Source organism: Fusarium solani (genome assembly GCF_023522795.1).
Source record: "Fusarium solani strain SB1 chromosome Unknown bctg00000005, whole genome shotgun sequence".
In the NCBI taxonomy this organism is placed as follows: Eukaryota; Fungi; Ascomycota; class Sordariomycetes; order Hypocreales; family Nectriaceae; genus Fusarium; species Fusarium solani.
In genome coordinates, this window is record NW_027072153.1 from 1,144,514 (window position 1) to 1,162,832 (window position 18,319).

At 52.5% G+C, this 18,319-nt stretch overlaps 4 protein-coding genes across 4 annotated transcripts; 1 reads left to right on the top strand and 3 right to left on the bottom strand.

Annotated features, from left to right (window-relative positions):
• Positions 1-864: 864 nt before the first annotated feature.
• MRS44_008785 (uncharacterized protein) lies at positions 865-2,136 on the bottom strand (the record flags this gene model as incomplete). The annotated part of the gene is made up of 1 exon (XM_046269678.2): positions 865-2,136. The coding sequence occupies one exon, from the start codon at positions 2,134-2,136 to the stop codon at positions 865-867; it is 1,272 nt and encodes a 423-aa protein (XP_046132239.1).
• Positions 2,137-3,137: 1,001 nt separating this feature from the next.
• Positions 3,138-5,015, top strand: MRS44_008786 (uncharacterized protein; the record flags this gene model as incomplete). Its single annotated transcript, XM_046269680.2, has 3 exons — positions 3,138-3,738; positions 3,791-4,039; positions 4,102-5,015. 3 exons carry the CDS (start codon positions 3,138-3,140, stop codon positions 5,013-5,015), a joined length of 1,764 nt encoding a protein of 587 aa, XP_046132240.2.
• A 2,837-nt stretch (positions 5,016-7,852) lies between these two features.
• On the bottom strand, positions 7,853-9,652 carry MRS44_008787 (uncharacterized protein; the record flags this gene model as incomplete). Its single annotated transcript, XM_046269679.2, has 1 exon — positions 7,853-9,652. The coding sequence occupies one exon, from the start codon at positions 9,650-9,652 to the stop codon at positions 7,853-7,855; it is 1,800 nt and encodes a 599-aa protein (XP_046132242.2).
• A 6,955-nt stretch (positions 9,653-16,607) lies between these two features.
• MRS44_008788 (uncharacterized protein) lies at positions 16,608-17,042 on the bottom strand (the record flags this gene model as incomplete). The annotated part of the gene is made up of 1 exon (XM_065621059.1): positions 16,608-17,042. One exon carries the CDS (start codon positions 17,040-17,042, stop codon positions 16,608-16,610), a length of 435 nt encoding a protein of 144 aa, XP_065477131.1.
• Between the last annotated feature and the right edge of the window lie 1,277 nt (positions 17,043-18,319).

Genomic DNA, 18,319 nt, shown 5'->3' on the forward strand with positions numbered 1-18,319 from the left:
ACATAGGGCTCAATGCGGTTGCGAGTCGGTCGATGGTGGTGTGATTGCTGGCTGGGACCCTGGGCAGTCTGACCCTATTCGGGCGATTCCGGGGAACAGGGCTCGCTGGATGAGGCTGATGTGTTCGGACGAAAGAATGCATGTCTTGTATGAGTTATAGAAGTGTTTGTTTAATTAATTAATTTTTTTTTTCTTAATTGATATTTGAGTTCTTGCTGCTTTGCCAAGTCGCTGTGATGCAGCCTGGTAGTCGATACTGGGGAATTGTGGGTATGCTTTGTAGCGGCCACTAACAGTGAGGATATTAATTGTTACCATGATGAACCGGTATCGATCATGACTCCCAACTCTGCGCATAAACCATGACAAGAGTCCATCCCATGATGCATCTCTAGATTTCGGCTCCAGCCGGAGTGAAATCTATCAACAACTTTCGATGTCGCGGGAACAGATTCGCTCCTCCTGGCATCATGATTGCCCCTTTGGTGCTGACCATCTGACGATTCGACGGGTCGGGGTCCACCGAACGAGTTCCCCCCTCTAGCCCATCCCAATCAACCACAAGGTCATCAGGTCAACCTGAGTGCCGCTCCCTGTGGCAAACCCTCGTTGGCCTTGCCTGCTGGCTGTTGGCTAAATTGCCGTGGCCCCGGGCCGCGTGGTGCCATACCCCAGACAACATCGAACAAGGACGAGAATGAAATCCCGACGTTGGAGGAACCCCCTGCTTGAGTACGTGGCATGTGATGCTACCCAGGCTTGGGTCATTGATGACTGACATTAGGCTTCTTCCTCATCTGCTGACAGATGCTCGACGACACCTGCCAGCCCTCCTCCCTATCCGTCTGGGCAACCATTGCTCGGTCAAACCCATGCTACTCCTCCAGTAGAACGCCAAGACTCCAAATACTCAGCCCGAGCCTTTTCACGTTTAGAATCCCTCTTTGCGTCTTCATTGCCTAGTAACAATTCTTCATGGTGTCGTCGCGCTTTTTTCTCTTGATATCTTTCTTCGGCAATACGATGCTCGACGTCTCTGTGTTGACGAAGACGATCCTCTTGCTCGCGAAACCATGCCGGCGTCCACATATGTGTCTCATAGTCCCAATCAGGGAGTTTGGCGTTGGCGATTGCTTTAAACGTAGGCACCCATGCCGGTACTTTGCGCCGCTCCGGGTGCTTCTCCGCATCTAGGGCGACCATCATGAGCATAGCTTGGAGTGCGAAATGGGCGTCGTTGCCCGCCACGTGTAGAAGTTCTGGGTCGAACGGGATTTCGAGTCTCTGTAGCAACCAGTGCAGGGGAATGGCGTAGGGAATATCCAACAGACTCAGGGCCATGTTGGATATGTCGAAGATGTATGTGTTAGTTAGGTCTAAACCCAGCTTTTTCAACGCCCGGTGCTCCCTCTTAGGCCCGTAGGTCACGAGGATGTTAGGTGGTGAAGATAGTTTCCGGAGCTTCTCCGCGATCTCAGCATCGGTGACCGTCTTCGGGCTTCCATACAAGAAGTCCCGATCCCTAAAGGGGTGGAACATTGGGTCATGAACCAGATAATGCTGAGATGTCACGGCTTTCTCTGGATCCATTTTACCGTTTTGAAGGGGCCCCAGGAGTCCTGTATCGAATATGGATACCCCCACATGGAACTTGATGGGTAATTCTTCGCGAGTCATCTTCTTGGCTTCCAGGCAGACAAACCTTGGAGGCCCAAGCACCTCTAAATTTGAGATATGTTCCCGCAACGGTTTCGATGCCCACGCGTCCGCGGCGTAGCGGAGCAGCACGCGGAGGTCTCGCTCATCTGTTTCGTGGTTCTGGTTCAATATTCTCTTTGGAGCAGAACGGATGCCGAATTGCTTGGGAAGCTGCTTTTTTATGACTCGAGCGGGTGAAAACATTTTCGAGCCGGTGTAGCGCTTTAGGCGACCTGCTGCGTCTAGCTTGACGCCATTCATGTCCACGTCTTGCCCGTTGTGCCAGTCATCCAAGCCCAAGTCTTGCCAGCGGTGATAGCTAGCAAATTGGTGGTTGTTGATGAATGTCTGATGTTTCCAAGCTCTCTTGGCCGGTGCTGGCCAAGCCAGATGGCCTCTCCCATGTTGAGGGAGTCGTATACGAAAGGCTGAGATCATGTGGTGAAGTTGTATAAAAGTGAAAATTGAGGTTTCACATGATTCGTGAGAACCAGGACAGGCAGTTAACTTTACAAGACTGTGGCGGAAGGCAGTGGCAAGCCACGAAATGCACGAGCACGTGACCCCACTCCAACCAAACTTGTACGCAGTGGCTTGTACTTCCTCATACCAGCTTGACTATGAACATCAACAGGCAGCATCCATCCAATGCACAAAACATTTCTTAATCGATTCTGCAAGATGACGACAATTCGGGCCTTCACCCCTGGTTAGAAACCGACTGGCGATCCAGTGGCCCGCCTCATCACTGACCTCTAACCTGTCAGAGCCTCTTCCTACGTGCTGCTCCACCGACTCCAACGGCGTTAAGCGGCCAAACTCTGTCGCTAATAGAGACGGTGCCTGGAAATCATGGGGTTTTTTCGCTCCTCGGAGTCTTGACCAGCTGAGCTAATCCCAGGCTAGACCATCCCTGGATGCCAGGCGGACCTTGACAGCCCGAGCGTATGCCCGAGGACACCACCAGGACACCAGTACCCCCAAGGGCGCAGAATAACATGGCATTTCGATCCTTTTACGTGTACTATTTCTTCTTCTTTCTGTTCGCCTTGTCCCTTAAACTTCAGCCACGGCCTGGGTTGTACTTCCCCGGGCGCCATTGACCAATCGCCCTGTCAACATGACGCCTCGCAACATGTAACATTGCACGGTTTATGGGGTCTTAAAGAGTCTGCTTTCCCCATTGGAGGTTCCTCTCCTTCTTTTCAAGTCGTCTGAACACTCTTCGAGCGAAGATGCTTCTTCAACTTCTCCCACCGACTAGGGAATGGGCCAGGAACCTCAAGTGTGCCCGTTTCTAGCTCTCACCTTCAAGCCGACCACTCCTCCACTTGCCGCGACTCCCGTTTCTGTCACCCGATGAAGTCCTACCCTCCAAAGAGACGTGGTTCTGTCAGAATACGGCGACGACCAAGAGGCGTGCGACCGAGATGAACTCAATGGGCCCGGCCAACGAAACCCGTTCTCAAGATGAAGACGACATTCCCATGCCCGAGTTTCATAGCCTCGCAATCTTGCAAAGCCACAATGAATCTTCTACCGGACATGTATCACTGAATTTTGCAGACGCCCTTTGGCTTCCACGTTCATCCAGCCTTGATACCACAGCGGGGCGGGTTCGTCGCGGCGTGGCCATCGAAAAAGAGATGACCTTTCTTCGCTGCTGTCGACAGTACCCCAAAGCTGTCGGCTGGTCTCTGTTGCTGTTCCTCACGGTTGTCATGGAGGCATACGACAAGTCTCTAGTTACGGGTTTCCTTGCCTTTCCGGCCTTCAGGCGAAAATATGGACGACCGACTTTGCCACCAAACACGCCTCCTGAGGACCAAGTGTACGAGATATCGCCTTCGTGGCAGATGGGCCTGCAGAACGCGGCCATTGGCTGCGAAATCATTGGCCTCTTGGCACACGGATACATCACCGACGTCATCGGATATCGCAAGATGATGATTGCAAGTTTGCTCTGGATGTGTGCTGCCGTCTTTGGGGCCTTTTTCGCCAATGGTATCGGCGTGTTGCTGGCCTCGCAAGCTCTGTGTGGTATGGATAAAGCCTACCAATGTCGGGGGATGCATTGCTAACAACTACTTAGGAATATCATGGGGCGTCATCCAGACCTTGGCTGCCACATATGCAGCTGAAGTTGTGCCATCTGTCCTGCGCCCCTTTGTGCTGAGCAACATCAACATGTGTTGGCTCGTTGGTCAAGTGATTGGGACTGGCATTCTTCGGGCATTGGTGCACAACTCATCTCAGTGGTCCTATCGCCTCCCATTTGCCTTGCAATGGGCTTGGGCGATACCCCTGTTGTTTGGCATCTCCTTTGCTCCTGATAGTCCATGTGAGATTGAATCCTTTACACCCCTAAGTCTTGTGACTTGACTAACACGACATGATATACAGGGTGGCTTATCCGTCATGGAAGGACAGCAGAGGCAAAGCACGCTCTTTATCGTCTCAGTAACGAGAGCAACATGGATATCGACGACACGATAGAACTGATGCAGCACACCAATAGAGTTGAGAAGACTCTAAAATATGGGGGTGGTAGCTATCTGGACTTGTTCAAGGGCGTCAACCGTCGCAGAACCGAGATAGCCTGTATGGCTTGGATATGCCAGGCACTCTCCGGTTGGTCTCTTACGTCCTACGCGCCGTACTTTTTTGAACAGGCCGGCTTCGACGCGTCCAGTTCGTTTAACCTCTCGGTTGCTGGATACGGAGTTGGTATCCTTGGTGGCATCATGTCGTGGACTCTCCTCTCGTTTGTGGGTCGCCGAAAGCTATACCTCTCTGGCTTGCTGATACCAGTCATCCTGCTTCTCGCCGGCGGCATCATCTCGGTAACACTGGGCAGTCGGAGGGGCGCAGACTGGGCCCTGGGGGCCATCATCATCGCCATGACCTTCTTCTACGACCTCACCATCGGTCCGGTGTGCTACGTCCTCGTGGCCGAGATTCCATCCACCCGTTTACGCGTCAAGACTGTTGCGCTGGCCAGGGTGACGTACAACATAGCCATCATGGTGAACAACATCGTGATGCCTAAGATGCTGAACCCGTCGGCGTGGAACATTGGTGGGAAGGCGTGCTTTCTCTACGCCAGCACAAGCTTTGTCTGTTTGATCTGGTGCTATTTCAGGCTGCCCGAGACGAGGAAGCTCACATATCTAGAGCTGGATATCTTGTTTGAGAAGAAGGCTCCGACGTCCAAGTTTAAGGAGCTGCAAGATAGGCTGGACGAGACTGCATACCTCTCCATGACGAGGACGGAGCAGCTGAGGAGTAGATGGCATGGATGGTTAGCATATTCGTAGTTTTAATGATAATAGTATTCAATAGTCAACTGCCATGGGTGAAAAGGAGCATCGATTTAGTATACCACCTCTTTGGAGTACTATGAAGGCTAACTGTTGTCGGGAAATCCTTGTTCTTATCTATTGATGATTGTCCATGACAGTGGTCGCTCAATAAGAGGAGGAGAACTCGGGCCTAGGGGAATTCTGATGCTCTCTTTTGATCATTCGTTTCATGATTCTGTTATGGTATATCCTACGAAGATCCATTGCCATGGATGTCAAACCGCCATGCTGGCATGCCAAATATCCGCTCCCGGACGAAATTGGACTCGTGCTGTATCCCTGCGGCATCTTCCACAGTCCTTGCAGTGTCTTGACAGCATACTGACGGTTGCAGAGCCGATGGGTCCAATGGATGACATGCTTAGCAACTTTCCTAGCCTCGCTCTATCATGTTATCGGTGCTACTCGGTCAAACCGAGTTCATGGCCATATCCAAGCATGTGATTTCCCATCTCGTTTGATTCAAGGGGTGTGTAGTTACTCCCAGGAACTGCCACGCCATGACTGAGAATGTCAGTTCTTTCTTCCCCTTGCTTCACGGAGATGATCTCCAAGAGGCAGGTGTGTTCTCACAACAGTTCTTTTGTATCAAAGTCAACCCCCGGGCTGCACATCTTGATCGACCTTCTACAAGTTGCCTACTCCCATGTAAAACCAAGCAAGCATCAGGGCTATCTCTCATCCCTGCCCTATCCCAACCCCAGAAGATCAACTCCTTCACCCGCAAATTTACAGACACACACCGCCTCTCGTTAAGCGCGCTTCACACTCACAAAAAAAACCACAACAGTATCTAGCGGTCTAGAACACCTCAGTTTGTCTCCCCGTCCCCATCTTCCCCAACCACGCGCTACTGCACAGAACCCTTGCCAAGTAAAAACGACCAAAAAATTCTTTCCGCCTTATTTCCCTCTACTTAGCGGGGTAATTTTAAAAATTCCCTATCTCTTGCTGGCTTGCCGGGAAATCACCGATGGCACAGTACCAGAATGCGCTCTCTTGCTCGGTGCGCACTTCTAGCCTCCCCCTGGGCTAATTAGCGTCTGAGTCAAAGGAAAATCTCCACAAGGAAAGGAGACCAAGGGGTGTTCCGTTTCTTTCTAGAAGTTTTCTTCCCGCGTGATCTGAGCTCTGAAGGAAGAGTGTCTGTCAGTGACCCCCACGGTCAAGGAAGGTCGTGCCGATCCAGTTCTGAGAGAAGGGCTGAGGATGGAGGAGAGGAGATTATCAATAAGCGGCCCATTGATAGGCTCCCATGTTTGACACTGACTTCATCACGCGTTTCCAGCTTGCTCGAGTCCTCATTGACCGGGAAACGACGTACAACACACACTTTTTTATCCATGGGGTAAAAGTGGTTGGGCATGCCTGCATTGCCAATTGCCCATTCATCGTCGAGGCCAAGTTTTAGCCCTGCCGCTTTCGGCCATGCAAGAGTTCCCTTCCCGCGCCAAAACAACACACACGAGATAAGACTCTTGAGGATGCATGAGTATGTGTGACTGAAAAATGTGCCTTCGATTCAACAAATGGTATCCGAAAATATAGACCGCTAGTTCTTGATGCCGCCTGCGCCCCATGCCGCCCTGACCTTTCCTTTTGCTGTCTGTCTCAAAAGGCAACTCTGTGTGAGTTGAGTGAAATCTGTGTGTGTGTGATATGTACCTTTGTGCGCGGTAGTTCAATGCCCTTGTCCGTATTCGCCAAGCCAAGCCAAATGCCCTGCCCTTCCAAAATGCCAACTAAACTCCCTCAACAAATGCAATGCAATGCCTGTCTCCCCCTTGCCTGCTTGCTTGCCAGCTTGCCAGCCCTTCTCCGCAATCGAAAACCTCGTCTGCATTCCCGAGAACTCTCCTTAGCCCCGGCATTGACAGCGAGTGAGCCATTTCACTCACCAGCCAATGCCGTCTGGGTGGGGTGCAGACTGAGTCCTCAAGGGTCTTGCCCGAGAAAGAAGAAAGCGAATGCAAGAAAAATTTGCAGACAGAAGCAAGCAAGCAAGCAAGCAGTCAATCAATCAATCAATCAATCAATCAATCAATCAATCAATCAATCAATTCCACCCTCGCCTCGCCTCGCCTCGCATGCATGCCAGTACAGTGCTTTGAATGCTTTTTCTCCACCGACGGTGACAGAAAGGGGAATAATAAAAACAAGAAAGAAGAAAAATGGGTGATGTGTCAGAACTCCTGAAAATGCCGGTCGCTGTCTAGATGATGTTATGTGTCCCATGTCGAATGGGTTTCATGATTGGGTGATCGTGTTGCCATTGACAAATGTCAATTGACTTGGTGCCGAAATCTTTGTCCCGAGGTCCAGTTTCGATCGAAAAAAAAAAAAAAAAGAGACTGGCGTTTCGGCTTCGTGTTCGGGGCGGATTGTGCCATGCCATGCTGCATCATTTCCCCTCGTCTTGTCTGGTCGAGTCAGGTCAGGGCCCTGTCAGTTTGTCGAAACTGCTGGACACTGCCGGGGTTCCATCGCCGGCTTGTGGGACCGTGACTCGTGGCTGGGCTTCCAAAATCCTTCCATTGTGGTTGGGGGGCGAAAATTTGCATCATTTTACCCAGTGGTGCGGGTAGGCCTTCCAGGTACTCCGTAATGAGCTCAGGAGGTGGGCGCTTTGTCGGCAGGCATCCCGCTGCTTGTCCTGCCCGATCCGGCATTGCAAAGGAACCCTGCTCAGGTACATGACGTGTCATCGCTCTGCAAGAATCGGAGGCCCTCTGTTTTGGCCTGCCCGTGGCTTGTGGTGCTGTGGTGCAGCAGCGCAGCATTGCCCTTTGCCCTTAAGCGGTGATTGGAATCCACCGCACCGGAACTCCGTTGGGTGCCACTTCGTAGGGCTTTGTCGACATCTGTCTCGGGGGGAGCGCCCAGCGGGCCCGGCCGGGTTTTTGGTCGTCTAGTTTTCCGCGTTTGCGCATGGCCATCTCCATCACGGCGATACGGATGAAATCGGGGTTTTCACGCATTTCGCGCTGTCGCATGCCCGGCGGTGTCTGTGTGGGGGCCTGCGGCTGTGGCTGCTGAGGCGCAGGTGACGGTTGTGACTGCAGCGAAGTTGACGGATAAGCGTTTCGGAAAGATCCCGGCGCCGTTCGGGAACGCTGGATCTTGTAGGTGCGCATTTGAATCGAAGCAGCAAATGTGCCTGCAAATACCGTCTTTGTCGGGGACTCGATCCGTGCATTCGTCGTAGGGTTCAAGTAACGGCGCATCGCTGCCGAAGGCATCTCCTCTGACACGGGTGGCCGGCGTTCATCAGCATAGGGCACGTTAGGGTCGATGGTGAGAATCGAGCGGGTCAGGAAGTCGTCCGGAGGGATAGATGGAAGGTTGATGGCCGAGAAAGACTTGGCAGCCGATCTCAAAGCACGCAGCGATGCAGTCAAGTTGGACTTGAAAACAGATCGAAGCGGCTTGAAGGGCTGCAGGAATTGCAGCTTGCTGGGCTGAGCCTCTTCAGGTTGTTCCAGGGTAATAATGTCCATCTCATCGACATCAGCGTCGTCTCCAGCCAGGGGGTGCTCGTCCACGGATCCAGGTGGTGAGATAACAGGCTCCAGTGACTTTCGCATGGGAGTAAACCTCGTCCTCCGTGAGCAGAGGCTTGGTGTCCTAGGGCTGTCCAGAGATGAGAGGCAGTCGCTAGTAAAGGACTCATCAAGAGAAGGAATCGAGTCGACAGAGTAAGTCCTAGTTGACATGCCGGACCCGATATTGCAGTCACTAACGCTATCGTCGTCGTCGGCAATTTCATGAGGAGGCGAGAGCAGCATGTCGAGAGGGCTGCGGCTAAATGACCAGCTCAGCTCCTTCTCCGACGCCTGCTGGCAGTCGATGACCTCTTCCACAGTCAGGGTCTTCTCGGTGCGGCGGCGGCGCTGAAGTTGTCTTGGCCGGGGAATATCTGTCACGGCCAGCAGAGCGGCTAGCGAAGGCGACATTGCCTCCGATGAGCGCGAATCACGGGGCCGTCGGCGCTGAGATGTGTGACGCTTCTGAGGGTGGGTTCCATGGCGGTTGTTGCTGGCGGAGGGAATCTTGACCGGGCTCGTCGGAGTTGTGGGCCTTGTCGTCAAACTCGTAGTTGTAGTAGGAGGGCTGGAAGGGGAGAGACTAGAGGTCTCCCGCCGGTCCTTGCGTTTGCCCATTGTTGCATCGGATATTGGTTGTACTGGCGTGATGGTGACTGTAATGTCGTTCTTGCTATCGTCATACTTGGGCGACCAGCGCGGGAGGGTGAATGTGGTCGGCGTCGTGGTTGCGGTTGTGCCAGTCGCCGAAGAGGATGGTCGAGATGATGTATACGAGTCGTCGGTGTAGGCGTAGTTTACAGAGGAGGATGAGGAGGGCGAATATCGAGGAGTATGCGAAGTATGTAAAGGAATGGAAGAGGACAAGGACAAAGACGAGGGTGAAGGGGAGGGAGAACGGGAGGGAGTGGGAGTGAGGGCGGGAGATAAAGAGGGAGTCGGAATAGATAAAGCCGTGTTGTGATTACTCGCCGAAGGAGCTGAGGGAGGGCGCTGATACTGGGTTTGGCACTGGCGCTGGGCCAGCAGGAAGGAGCGTGGAGTCATCATAGTGGCCACCCCCCAGTCAATCCTAGTCCGAGTCCCGGAACCCAAGACGGGGCAAGTGCGACAGGGCAGAGCTTGGCTGGCTGGCACTCACACACTCGCACTCACACCTCCGTCAGACACCTCAGTCAGACAGCCAGGGCTGGCCAAGTGGGCTGCAGGTGGGTTGGGTCTCTCGGGTCGGTACCTCAGGGCCTGGTGCGCTGGCATTCAGTCTTGCGACAGCGGGGCGGGGTGGGCCCACGGGGCGGGCTTTCAGGGCCTTCCGGGGGGTTCTGCCCTGTGCTGTACTGTAGGCTGTAACGCGCCTGCGCCTGCTCAGCGTGCAGTGCTCCAGGGCCGGGCGGCACTGTAAGTTTTTATGGGTCCCGCTGGCGGCGCTCAAGGCTTCGGTTTCCAAGCCGCCTCAGCTTTCAGCAGGCAAGCCTCCTTTCACGATGTCTGGGGATCCGTCTCTTTCTGGGTCAATGTGTCACTTTTTGTATGCCTTTTTGACCTCCCAGGTCTGACGTCGTCTTCTGAGGGGCTTCCGACGCCCGATCGCTCAGCTGCTGTCCTCCTCCTTCTCGAGCGAAAATCGACACCAACTCTAGGGCCCAACCGGCTGAGGTTCCAGGCCCAGCCCAGTCCCGGATGTGAGATCCGCACCGCAGACCGGAGGGCAAGAGATGCAAAGCAAAAAAACGATGGACCAGTCCGGGGATGACCGCGTGTCCGTCTTGTCCCCAGGCTGTGCGTCGCAGGACAATTTCAGTAACGTAAAAACGAAGCCTTGGATTGGCTCCTAGGGTCAAGGGTGACGCTTGCGAGCTAGAGAACTGAAGTTGTGATGGACGCTGGGCGAATCACGGCGTCGACGGTCAAGTGGCCCCTCAGTGATGGACCCCGAATTGCCTGTGTTGCAAGCAGCTGGGGGAGGGTTCGAATGACGCTACCGCTGATGGCAGGTCGTGCCTTGCAGAGCGCTGAAGGGTTTCTCTGCTGTGTTTATACTCGTGTCGTGTGTCTATGGCGTCTGGGGGAGAGGCAGATGCCGCGTGGGCGTGGACGAATCGAAACGAGAGACGGTGATCGTGGGGCCGCGGAGAAAGCTGAAGGCCATGTTCGCCTAAGAAAGGCCTGTGTGTCTCGACAACTCGTGGATTTGTCGATGGATTGATATAGACCAGAAGGAGACGACGGCCTCTTGCTCAGAATCTCTTGGCTACCCCCGGCGGATGAGCGGTGACCTCGAATACTTATTCGACAATTGCCCAATGCATGCACCCTTGGTCTTGGTCGTGGGGGAGTGATCCAGATGGGGATAACTGAGGTCCTTGGGCGAAGAAGGCGTGCCAAGCAAATGTCTAAGATTGAGCACAACAATCAAAACCACAGGCCCAACCGTCACGAGGAAGCAATGGGTGGACGTCGTCCAAGACGTAGCGCCAAACGGGGGAGCACAGTCGGCCAACAACAGGACAGAGAATAACGGCCCTCTTTGAAAGGGGACACACACGAGAAAGCCTCGGCCGGCCACACGGAGGATGAGGATGAGCTGGTCAGGTTGTCGGGTCAAAGACACATGCAGGCAAGGGTGCCGACGGGACGAAGGACGACGACAACGAGGTGCGGATACGATGGATGCAAATGTCCTGTGATGGTGGACTGAGAAGATATCGATTTCGAACCGCGGTGGGCAAATCGAGATGAGCCAGCTGGCACAACAGCAGTCGTCGAGAAGTGTTCCATACAGATCCCGGCGATGGATAGAGGGACGTAGGTATGTATGTATGTACCCCAACCTCTTGACCTGCCTATGATATGACTGTCTCTTCTATCAAGCTGAACGACGGCAGGCAGACGAGAGATAACAAACACACGAGTTAAGCTGCCTGATTCGGGTGTAGGTCCTATCGCATGCCCAGCTGATAAGGCAGCTCGCCGACGCGCCTCACGGGTATCACGACGCACACGCCTCAGCCTACCCGTCATGGCCAGGGTAAGCAATCTATCTCTAGCCAAGCTATTCTATAGCTGCATGCGTGAAAAGAGATTTTTTATTTCTCGTCGCGACTCGCACTTTTGATCTTTACGAGTCGGCGCTTGTCTCGCGAGTCAAGGTGAAGGAAGCCGAACCGGAGGCACTCGGCGGCTACTCCGGCAGTCGTCCGAAAAGCAGAGACCGGACCCTCGGAGCAAACCTTGCATGGAAATCCTTATCTTTTGGCTTTTGCACGTCGACCGTTTTTTGTTTCCCATCCGCGTCCGGCGGTTACACTACCTCCACGGCCCAACATCACTCCACAGGCACATGTATCTATCAATCGGCCCTCCGAACTCTCACGAACAGAGAGAGAGTCAGAAGGGGGGGTGGTCTCCCTCTGAAACCTGTCAGCATCTGCAGGGTCTCGGGAGAGCGAATAGGCCAACGACCTGAGGGCAAGACATTGATTCATTCCTGGTGACGCCATGTCTCTGTTGCCGAAGGGGGTCAGCCCTCCCCCTTGCGCCTGAGCGTGCCGGATGGATTCCAATGGGGTCTCGGGGTGAGGATAGGTTCGAACTTCTGGAGGGGAGGGTGAGGAAGAAGTGCGAGTGGTGACGCGCAGAGCCAACAAGAACGGGAGGAATCTTGCTCGTCGCCAGTCTGTCCTCGACCGTGCCGTCTAGTTTTGCGCTGGGAACTGACGATCATACTCTCATATTTCGCCGGCCATCACTTGGATTTCTCCCAAGAACCCCCTTGACCTTGGTTCCGGCCCTTCTCGCTGTGACATCACCGAAACAACCCAGCCCTAGATGCTGCTCTTCATCCCTGGTCACGCGAAACATGGGCCATCCGGTCAATCCGTCACACAGCCCGTATTCCCCCCAGTTCATGCTCACTCTCTCGTTTTAGGCAATGGGACCAAAACCTTGGTGCCCCCTCCACACTGGAAGCTTGTCTGTCCCTCGTGCTCTTGTCCCATCCCGTTTTCCCTCTACGCTTCTCCTTATCACGGCCGTCTGATTCGTCCTTGACCTCTGACCCTGCGCCGCGCCGTCATACGCCATCCACCACCCACACACACCAATCTCTGGGAAAAAACGCGGGGTCTGGATTCCCCACCTGCAGGGTCTGGCTATCGTGGTTGGTGATCCCCTCGTTCGCTTCCAAAAGTTGGCCGACAATATTGGAATTCCTGCTGCCGTTTTATAGGTGGTGTGCCAGCTGGTCCGGGGTGTTATGGATATTGGTGGTGACTTGACAAGGTTCTCGTGTTCAGATTCGGTTGCGTTCATCGAGATATCCCAGGCCCATGTTCACAGTAATACTCTGTGTGTTTTATTCTTGGCTGACTGACAACTGCAGGTGCCACGCGACAGAGACTGGTCGGCCGTCTTACTGTATCGTCCCAGCACCGCCTCCTCATCTGAGAAGGCCTCATCAGCCCAGGCTAGCATCTCGGGTGCCTAGCGAAGGCTTCCGCGACCCCATGGACCATTGAACCCCATGTTTCACTCGACTGCCATCACGGGACCCGTCAACTGACCTGAACATGAACGACTCGTCAGTTTGTCGCCTCTGTGGTCCCCATTCGTCGGTAATGCCAGCAGCAGTTCCTCAACGCATGCTCTCTCCATACATACCCCACGCTGTTTATCTCGCCGTCAGGCCAGCCCCATCAACTCCGGCCATCGGACAAGGCGCAAGTCGCAAACAGTTCTATGTCCCCCCAATCGCCACTGGGGCCAAGCTTCAAGATTAGATGAACTTTCAACTAACTTTTGTCAGCACTCTCTCCTTATCTCAACCGAGCGATTCCCTTTCCATCGCTCGGCTCGCCTTGCCGTTTTCAGGTAGGCAGCAAAACGGGCTTGGACAAGTCGAGAAGGTACGTACCGTCGTTCCCTGCGACGATGCAACCGTGCCCACTATTAGCCGCTGCTTCATGACGATGGCCAAGGGGAGTTTCCCCAGAGAAAGCCATTCAGGAGCTCTTAGAACGGGGACTATATTTCGGGTTGACTCGCTGTTGCGGTAGTTGTCGCCGAATGCAAAGGTTCCCTTGGTAGATCAGGCTCTCAGTCTGTCTACTACGTAGTAGATTGACGACGAAGTACCAATTGGCCCACTTGCATAGGTAGCCAGTCACGATACCTTCCTTGAATGCTCCCTCGGTTCCACAAGAGCCAGCGGTATGGTTCAATAGATCAATATGGTTTACAGAAGCTTTACAGATCTGTATCTTCTACCTATCACGTTCCATTACTAGTGACAGCTGTTACTCCTCCTCTGTGCCAACACTCCCACACCATCATCTCCCCGTCAGCCATGATCTTTTCCCTCTCCGCAGCCGAGACCTCCAGGCAACTGGCCTCATTGCTCAAGTCCGCACAGACAGAGATGATCTTCTCTACCTTGGTAGGATCCCCGGTATCCCCCGGGCTTGCCGCCACCATCGAGTTGCCGGCTGAGATTCTCTAGACCAGGAAGGGCAGCTGGCGCAGGTCTAGATATGCATGGAGACACACTTCCCGCGTGGTGGTGCGCTTGCGTGCTCGTACGATAACCCGGGGTAGGCTGGATCTGCGATGAGCCGAAGAGCTGCTCTGGATGACTATCGAGATTTCATGACTCGCTGGGCTCACTTTGACAGCATTGATTATCTCTATTGTGTGTGAATGAATGGTTTAATGTTTCTTTTTAAAAGGGTTTTATATACTATATCTATGAAGAGAACTCTAAAATGGGTAAATGCTTGTCTTCCATTTAATAGACTTGTCGTAAGCCTTGTGAATCCCCGTCTCAGTCATGGCAAATTGATGCTCGCATCCCCAATACACAAGATCCTCCACAGAGCACAGTACATTATTCTTGCAAGCTTGATAGATCGTTCTAGTCCCTTAACCCTCCAGAGGTGGAGCGAGGTAGTTGAGAGTTGTCCCTCAGCCCTTGGAGGAGGGTATCCAGCTATAGGGTAATCTGCATCGACATCAGGATGAAGTCTTTGGACAATCCAGACATCTTGTGGAGGATGTGGCGATATAAATGAGGGGGCTGGATCTCTCATACTCTGTCTTTGTTGTCATTATGAAATTGTCCCGGTAAATCCAGATAGCACAGCAATGGAAAGCTACAAGTCCAGCGAGATGTTGGTCCTCTAGGCCCTACATCTCAACTCGACGATCCCTTGGCTTCTACACACCGGCTAGCAACAATTGCCCTAAAACAGTACAATCTCATTCAGAGCGAGCGAAAGGAATTGATGCTTTCTGAAACAACTGTTGGATCGAATGGCAATGCGTATTGGCCCCTCTCCTCGGCTGGGTTTGTGAGAACTGGGCACTCTTCCTTTGCAACAACTTCCTTGGATTTTGCAGTCTTCATTTCTTTTTAGTATGTTCTATCAACTCTTAGTCAACTTCATTCTCATCTTTGCTGTGATGATTTAATGGGCCAACCACTAAAATGACTGCCCACCTGGTGACTCATCATGCCAAAGAACTCACCATTTCCACTGCGTCATTGCCAGCTGGTTCCGAGTTATGATGACGGTTCAAGATAGATGCCAGTGTCGATGAGTAGAATAGATAGGAAGAAGGCGAATCCAAGAGGCTGCTTTGATACCCCCCCAATGAGCAGATCAGGGATACCAGGGACACAAGGGACTTGGAACATAGGATACCCAAGGAACTGTATCTGGGTAAATGTTGATAGTGATTAAGGCAGAAGGACTGTATTGGATTTTTGCTATTTTTGCCCAATGTCCCTGGGGTCTGGAAGCGGAATATCTGGCCGGTGGAACGAACTTGATGACTTGATGCCGTACGTTGAGACGCACTCTATAATACGGGACACGGTTTCTACAGTTACTAATGGCCACGGCACATATCCCAGAGTATTCTAAACAGAGATTGAAATGGTTCTTCGAATGGTACATGTTTCAACACCAAATGATCATCGTGGGCCAACGCCGGCGTTAGTGTCAAATTACTAGCAACTCTTAGCTCCCCCAATGCTCCCGGCTACCAACTCTCTAGGCGTAACACACATAGATTGTCAACATTCTCACTTGCACAAGAATAGTCAGATCTTCCCGATGCTATGTTCAACATGAGGCAGGCCCATAAGCTGGTTCAGCACCACTGTCTAGCACATACGACCATACCCACTGGAGAACTCGGGATCCCGTCCGCTCTCCCATAGATAAGCCAGTGAGGGGCGGATTAGTAGTTGGGTCGGTGACGACCAGCGAATCCCCGCTGTTGTATGTTTTTTGCAGTTTGTTTCTTTTTTGCTCTTTGTTTATGTTGTTGTAAACAGTGTGTCGATGTGAAGAACAGTGGTTGGGGTTGATACTGGCAAATGTGGGGGATACCTTGAGACAACTCTCGCTTTTTAGTCAATGGACTTAAGGCTCCCCCTGTGCTGATAATTTGGAAAAAAATACGGGAAAGGAGTGTGGAGAGAAGAGTAACAACAGACATACTCCCATGTCTTCACATCCATGTTGTTGAGTTGCGGTGGCTCATCTCGTATCGACAACGCACCAACACTCTGAACAACACGGCCCAAGGGATCACCTCTCCGAAGACTTCGGAAAAACCCAAGGAGGACATGCTGCGGCGTGCTTGAGGTGGTAGATGACCGTTTAGTTACATCGGACAATATGCTCCGAGAAACCTCATTCGGGCTCACCCCTGAAGCCTCCTATTCTGCCCTTCAGTGCAAGGATAACTAGATATAACCCGAAAACCTCATCCATATTCAGCTAAACACGCGGTCATCTGGAATGTACAGGTTAAATGGGTACCCCTCGACCCGGAGAACCTCTAGCGAACTCGCAATATCCTTCAACGCCACAAGGGTCCTGGACGGGAAATTCGGCGGAGAATCGACGACAACATCCAAGACCTGAAGATGCTTGAATCCGCTTAGATTAGCTTTCCGTCTCCTCCGATCTTCCGCATTAGGCCTCCATCCCTCTTCGTCTTACCTTGCAAGCTCCAGCTGGGGGTTCTCCAGTCTTGGCCCACCGACGAGCCATCTCCCCTTGACCCATTCCTGCTTGGCGAAGCAAGGGTTGGAGATCGGGCGCTTAAATGGATTCCGCGAACCGAGATAGAGTTGCTCAATCTTTGTGTTTTCGACTTTGATCTTGTCTGACCATTCGCTCATGTCTCGTAGACTCATCCCGTCAAGGACAAGAGTTCGCAGGTTCTCATATCCGCCACCGAATAGAGAATCGGCGAGATGCAGCCACTGACTCTGTTCACGGAAATTACATTGCAGCGCCTTGAGGTTGCCCAGAATAAGACGGGGTGGCCCTTGGCTGTCATCGTCCCGGCAAGTCATGACCGTTTCATCGACCCATTTATCGACCGTGACGATAACACGCGAGCTTGGGTGACCCGTGGCGCCTTGCATGGATGCTAGTTGTCCCTAGCCTGAGTCGATGTGATGAAAAAAGAGAGGGACTCGACTTTTGTCGCCATGTGTAGTATCGATAGAAACGCAACCTCTAGATATTCCGAACGTATCTGTCCTTCCCGATGAATCCAGGTTTTGATTCCGTTTTTGTGAAGCCAATGTGTGGTTCCAGGGTTTAGCCACCAAGGAGGGCAGCAATTGCGTTGCTTAAGAGTATCCTCGACCCATGTAATGTCTACCGTCCGCTCCATCTGCTTCCGGAACGAAGACCCCCGAGGCCCTTTGCATACAGCCTCAAAGTCTAATGCGGTGTCACAATAAATGTGGCGGATGGACGGCCCGACCTGCGGATGTTTGAGGATGTCGATCAAGGCTTTAGTTAAACGGAAGGGGTTGCAAATGTCGAGAGCCGTGTAGAGTAGGTGTCGGATGCTGTGATGAACAACTTTACATGATGCTGCTAGGCTGATCAGAGCCTGGTGATGCACCTCCAGATCCGCCCACTCAGCATCGTCGGTGGTTACAAGAAATGGGGAGGTCTGGGCGAGGCGATGGGCAAGTTTTTTGGCAATGAGCACTATGAGCTCGAGGGGTATAATCATGATGACCGCGATGTAGTGAGATAGAATTAAAAGATTTATGCTTATGTGATATAAAGAGAGGATAGTTTGAGATACCGTCTTACACAGCTCTAGTTACAGGGGAGCGCAAACCCTTGTCTGTTCTTATACCCACCATATTTCCATCATCAGTCCTAGACAGACGTCCTAGAAGCTTGAGGTTGCACAAGCAATGTTAGTTACTATGAACAATATGTGTTGTCCCGACCGAATTGCCACAAACAATCTTTGTCGTCCTATCCAAATTGTTTGGAGTTTATTACCTCGCAGATCTTATATGTATTCATCCGTTCTTAACAGAGCCGCGAATGCTACGTCAACGGACGGACCCAGCCAAAATCTCAAACCGCTACAGTTTCGTCGCTTAAACCGGGATAAAAATCAGTTCAGAAAAAAAAGCAGGGCCCTGTCCGTCCCTGTTTCGTCTGGGAAACATTTAAACATCCACCAATCACGGCTTCATCCCAGACGCCCAACGTGAAACTGCCAAGATGAGCTTCAGTGGTGGGAATATCTGCATCGTCGGGGCCCTTTCATCTGAGAATCTCCGTTGAGAAGTCTTGGCGGTTGAAAGGGAGTTGGTATTTAATGTCATGATTCCTCGCAATAGAGGTTTTTGTTCGTTACGCCTCTCGACGCCAGCCGTTGTGTGAA